General features: G+C 45.4%; 1 protein-coding gene across 1 annotated transcript in view; it reads left to right on the top strand.

The window, feature by feature from the left end:
- The first annotated feature begins 2,202 nt into the window (after window positions 1-2,202).
- LOC109920618 (sodium bicarbonate cotransporter 3-like) overlaps window positions 2,203-6,000 on the top strand; it is an 80,428-nt gene continuing 76,630 nt past the window's right edge. The window contains exon 1 of the mRNA XM_048608541.1: window positions 2,203-2,894. Within this exon, the coding sequence (XP_048464498.1) occupies window positions 2,754-2,894 (141 nt within the window). The 5' untranslated portion in view covers window positions 2,203-2,753. The remainder of the gene's footprint in view (window positions 2,895-6,000) is intronic.

The raw sequence follows: 6,000 nt of genomic DNA, 5'->3' as shown, positions 1-6,000 counted from the left end.
GTAGGAGTTTTTAATTAGTAGGTAAAAATTGTTGTCGACTTCAATGTGTGTGGCAGTGCATGACTGGAAATATGATATTGCTTAGTTAACAATAGTTGGATCATCCAAAAGCAAAGAAATTTATCATTACCTTGTTCACAGAAAATTTCAAGTCCTGCTTCTTGTGTCGATTTTTCATCACTTCACTTTACTTGCACACTAGCACATTTAAATCTGGTTTCATGTTTGATGTTACTTCTTAACTAAAGGCAAATATTTGCAACATTGAGCAATGTTCTAATGGTAGGGTGAATTGGAAGCATACTTATCCTGTTGATTGATATATGGGACTGTGCTGCATGTATTTGGAGTTGAGACAGCTCTGCGACAGCTTCATTCTGAAGTAACCTGTACCAAAGTAAAGAAAGTCAAATGACTGACTTATCCAATATTCATGTGTAAAATGATGTCATCTATTTCTATTTAGGAGGACTGATCTCCTGTAGTCTATTTGGCCCTTTTGAGCCTGCTTCACTGCTCAGTAAGATGATGGCTGGTTTGCTGGGGAAATATCCTCTCAGCATCTGCTCAATTAAGACCCCTTACTATCCAATTTATTTATGTTAGAAGAAAAGGCCCAACTGTTTGACTTTTTGTCATAAGAAAACATCTTCAAAATTCCTTCTCTGGAATCAACCTAGTGACTGTTCTATGAACTACTTCTAACACAAATATTTCCCATATGGAAACAAAATTGTAAGCAGTACTCTACATGTGGTTTCACAATGCTTTGTGTGGCTGCAGGAAGACTTTGTTACTTCATCCTCCTTGCAATAAAGGGGGAACATTCAATTTCTCTGCTTAATTATGTTCTGTATGTGCAGGCTATCTTGTGATTCATATGAAAGGATATTCAGATCCCTCTCTACTGTAGCATTCTATGGTATTCTCTGTTTAAATAAAACTGCTTTTGAATTCTTGCTAATGTGGAAAAACTCATTCCTGCTGACTCACTTGACTTATCAATAATCATTCAGATTCTTACTATATCTTTATCTTTACAATTTGCTTCCCTACCTATCTTTGTATCAGCAAATTGGACTGCAACACAACTGATACCTTCCAGGTTACTGATGTAGATTATAAACTGTTGAGGGTCTTGCATTGATTCTTGCAACACTCCCCTTGTGATCATGTGCCAATCTGATCTTTTTTAAACCCTACTCCATCTCCTGTTAGCCAGTTCCTTATCCATGCTAATATATATTTCCAAAACATGAGATCTTCTCTTGTACAGTAACCTTTCTTATCTGGCACCTTGTCAAATGGCTTTTGAAAATCCAGATAATCTACATCTTCTAATTTTCCCTTTTTTTTTTAGCTAACCTGCTTACATCCTGAAAAAGCTCTAATAGATTTATTAAACATGTTTTCCCTTTCTGACTGTACCAGACTCTGTATTAAGATTTTTTAAAATATCCTGTTACTACCTTCCTTCTTTAATGGCTTCTAGCATTTTTCCAATGATCTACATTTGTTTATCATTTGCTGCTTCCTAGCTCTCATCTTCTCTTGACAGAGGTGTTACATTCGTAGCTTTCAAATCTGGTAGGATTTTTCTATAATCCATGGAATTTTGGAAGAATATAACGAATGTGTCTACCATCTCAGCATCCTGTATCTCTGCAGTAACTTCCTTTTATAGACCCTTGTAATTGCCTATATTTTAAGATACTAGTTTCAAAACCAAATTTCTTGCTGTCAAAATGAATGTGAAACACTCTCATGTTATCATGTACTAAGAGGATGCTTCGGGAGGTCATTGTATAACCCTGTCGCTGTAGACCTTGCAGAGCCTGACTTAACTAAATCATGAGTTGTTCCAGAACAGTCTTAAATTCTCCCAAATGCATTCTATGAACTCATCCTTCAGGTTACCTTCGTCCATTTGGTTCATAAAATCTCCAATGACTATTGCATTACCTTCTTTTCCACAGCACTATTAGTTCTTGATTTTGTATGTTGACCTACAGTATAGTTTTCTCATAGTAGATGATTTGGGCCAGGTGGCCTGGAGCTCTTACAGTAAGGAAGTAGGTAAGCACTTAATTATTTGAAAAGGCAGTAACAGTCAATGCTATTTTTATTACAATAGACCAAATCTCAATTTTGTCATAATTCTTTAAATATGTCTATAAATACTAGTCAACAGCTTCCAATTATATATAACATCCATTGGCAGTGACTAAAATTCTTTTAAATTGAGGTGTCTGAAGGTGATCAGGTCTCCAAAGATGGTATATTCACCTGGATTGAAAATTGATAGGTGGATAGGTTGCTGTTGAACCTCATGTCGATATGCGAGTAGACGATTCTGTCATTTCCTGACTTTCATTTCTCATGTATTTCTCCTGCAAATGTACAAATAAGCGATGAACTCTTTTTGTACTTCAGTTTGAAACCTGATTTTGTTTTATATACGGCCTTATATCTCAGCTTATTGTTAACTCTTGTACAAATTTTTATATTAATGAATGGCACTCAAGGGAGAGAAAAGAACTGGAATGGCTTATACATTGAGATAATACAACACATTTGCGACAAGCACCAAACTATCTTTGTTGATTCACTATAAAGTGAATCACTTTATACTGCCATTAATCACTTTTTAACAAACACATATATTCTACAGATTGCTGCAACACATTTCTAACATGGTTTGGTTTGTGACAAGTTCAGATATATGTATATACATTTAATGTAAACTTTGCTAAATGTTCTTCTTCATATATCTTAATATAACAGGACTTCTAGCATCTCCCCAATCTGCACCAGGTATCTTGGAGACTAAGAGCATTGAAAAAACAATGGGTAATAGTGCAAGTAGAGAAAACAGCACAGTGGACTTCAGCAAGGTACTTACTTAGACAGTGAAAAAAGTAATTATATAGAAGTACTGAAACTTTTTCATTGTTAAATGTTTCTATAATATTGAAGCTACTTTTAATCAGAGTTTGATCTCAAAGATAGTCTATTTCCTCATGAGACAACAAGGTGCAGGGCTGGATGAACACAGCAGGCCAAGCAGCATCGTAGGAGCAGAAAGGCTGACGTTTCGGGCCTAGACCCTTCATCAGAAAAGGGAGTTCTGAAATAAATAGGGAGAGAGTGGGAGGCAGATAGAAGATGGAGAGGATAGGTGGAGAGGAAACAGACAGGTCAAAGAGGCGGGGATGGAGCCAGTAAAGGTGAGTGTAGGTGGGGAGTTAGGGAGGGGATAGGTCAGTCCAGGGAGGACGGACAGGTCAAGGGGGTGGGATGAGGTTAGTCGGTAGGAGATGGGGGTGCGCTTGACGGGGGAGGAGGGGATAGGTGGGAGGAAGAACAGGTTAGGGAGGCTGGGACGAGCTGGACTGGTTTTGGGATGCGGTAGGGGGAGGGGAGATTTTGAAGCTTGTGAAATCCACATTGATACCATTGGGCTGCAGGGTTCCCAAGCGGAATATGAGTTGCTGTTCCTGCAACCTTCGGGTGGCATCGTTGTGGCACTGCAGGAGACCCAGGATGGACATGTCGTCTGAGGAATGGGAGGGGGAGTTGAAATGGTTCGCGACTGGGAGGTGCAGTTGTTTATTGCGAACCGAGCGGAGGTGTTCTGCATCACCTTTCTTAGCTCCTGCCTACGGGACCAGATCATCCCCAATGGACTACAATCCACATTCAAGCCTTCCCAATTTGGCCCCAACCGTGATAATATCTACACTCATGGCATTGAGATCCTTCAGAAGCGTTTCTCTCTGTGACTCCTGAAACACACACTTGCAGCAATGCACTGGCATTTCCAGGCACTACAATCAAGCCTACCCCAGCTCAGAGCCTCCCTCTCCCAGACCTGCAAAGGACCTCTCCTGTTTTTTATTCTTCGTAGGATCCACAACCTTAACTCACAATTCTACTCAGCTTTATTGGACACTAAAAACCGTAAGTACAGTAAACTTACTGGTGCCTACCACCCAAAACGGGCTTTCTCCATCCCCCAAATCCCCAGCCATAACCAGGACCTTCCCCACAATGTGCCCGCCGCCATTGGCCATGAGGCCACTGTCGGAGAACCCACAGATGACATCACATCCGCCACCGCCGGGTTCCCCACTTCCGGGACAGCGAACACCATCGCTGCCGTTGCCGCCGCCTCCATTTCTGAGACCAACACCACCGACACTGAAGTCACGACTACCATTACTGCTACTGCTGCCACCTACCCCACTCCCCCCACTGCCGACGCCGCTCCACCCATCACCGACGCGGGTACAACTCCGCTCGCCGCCGACGTCGCTCCACCCACAGCCAGCAGCTCCAGAGGGGACAATAGCACCCAGCCCTGCCGAGTCTTCACCATCCCCCCAGACCTCCCCCTTACTGATGACGAACGGTCAGTCCTCAGTAAAGGGCTCACCTTTGTCCCCCTCCACCCACAGATCAACGAAGTCCTCAGTAAAGGGCTCACCTTTGTCCCCCTCCACCCACAGATCAACGAATACCGCTCACGCTTGGACATAGAGCAGTTTTTCCGTCGCCTCCGCCTCCACGCTTACTTCTTCAACCGTGAACCTAACCCTCCCTCTACTGACCCCTTCTCCCGCTTCCAACACACCCCCTCCTCCTGGACACCACCCCAAGGCCTCCGACCCTCCCTTGACCTCTTCATCTCCAACTGCCGTCGAGACATCAATCGCCTCAACCTCTCCACCCCTCTCACCCACTCCAGCCTCTCCCCCGCAGAACGTGCAGCCCTTCGCTCCCTCCGCTCCAATCCCAACCTCACCATAAAACCCGCGGACAAGGGAGGCACAGTTGTAGTATGGCGCACTGACCTCTACATTGCCGAGGCCAGACGCCAACTCTCCGACACCACCTCCTACCGCCCCCTTGATCATGACCCCACCCCTGAGCACCAAACCATCATCTCCCAAACCATCCACAACCTCATCACCTCAGGTGACCTCTCATCCACTGCCTCCAACCTCATCGTTGCCCAACCCCGCACTGCTCACTTCTTTCTCCTTCCCAAAATCCACAAACCTGAATGCCCTGGTCGACCCATTGTCTCCGCCTGCTCCTGCTCCACCGAACTGATTTCCAACTATCTGGACTCCATTTTCTCCCCCTTGGTCCAGGAACTCCCTACCTATGTCCGTGACACCACCCACGCTTTCCACCTCCTCCAGAACTTCCAATTCCCCGGTCCCCAACACCTCATCTTTACCATGGACGTCCAGTCCCTCTACACCTGCATTCCCCATGCAGATGGCCGAAAGGCCCTCCACTTCTTCCTGTCCCGCAGGCCCGACCAGTCCCCCTCCACTGACACCCTCATCCACTTAGCCAAACTTGTCCTCACCCTCAACAACTTCTCTTTCAATTCCTCCCACTTCCTACAGACAAAGTGGGTGGCCATGGGTACCCGCATGGGCCCAAACTACGCCTGCCTCTTTGTAGGTTACGTGGAACAATCCCTCTTCCGTACCTACACCGGCCCTAAACACCAGCTCTTCCTCCGTTACATTGATGACTGTATCGGCGCCGCCTCGTGCTCCCACGAGGAGCTCGAACAGTTCATCCACTTCACCAACACCTTCCACCCCAACCTTAAGTTTACCTGGACCATCTCTAATACCTCTCTCCCCTTCCTGGACCTCTCTGTCTCCATATCGGGCAACCACCCTAGAAACCGATATTCATTTCAAGCCCACCGACTCCCACAGCTACCTAGAATACTCCTCCTCCCACTCACCTTCCTGCAAAAATGCTATCCCCTATTCCCAATTCCTTCGCCTCCGCCTCATCTGCTCCCAAGATGAGGCATTCCACTCCCGTACATCTCAGATGTCCTCGTTTTTCAAGGACCGTAACTCCGCCCCCCCCCCCCCACCCCCCAAGCGGTTGAGGGTGTCCTCGACCATGTTTCCCATATCTCCCGCAACTCATCCCTCACACCCCGTCCACGCAATAAGAACCAAA

Source organism: Rhincodon typus, chromosome 2 (assembly GCF_021869965.1).
Source record: "Rhincodon typus isolate 14 chromosome 2, sRhiTyp1.1, whole genome shotgun sequence".
NCBI classification, from domain to species: Eukaryota; Metazoa; Chordata; class Chondrichthyes; order Orectolobiformes; family Rhincodontidae; genus Rhincodon; species Rhincodon typus.
Note: the sequence above shows the minus strand (reverse complement) of the source record. Positions and strands in the feature narration are given on the sequence as shown.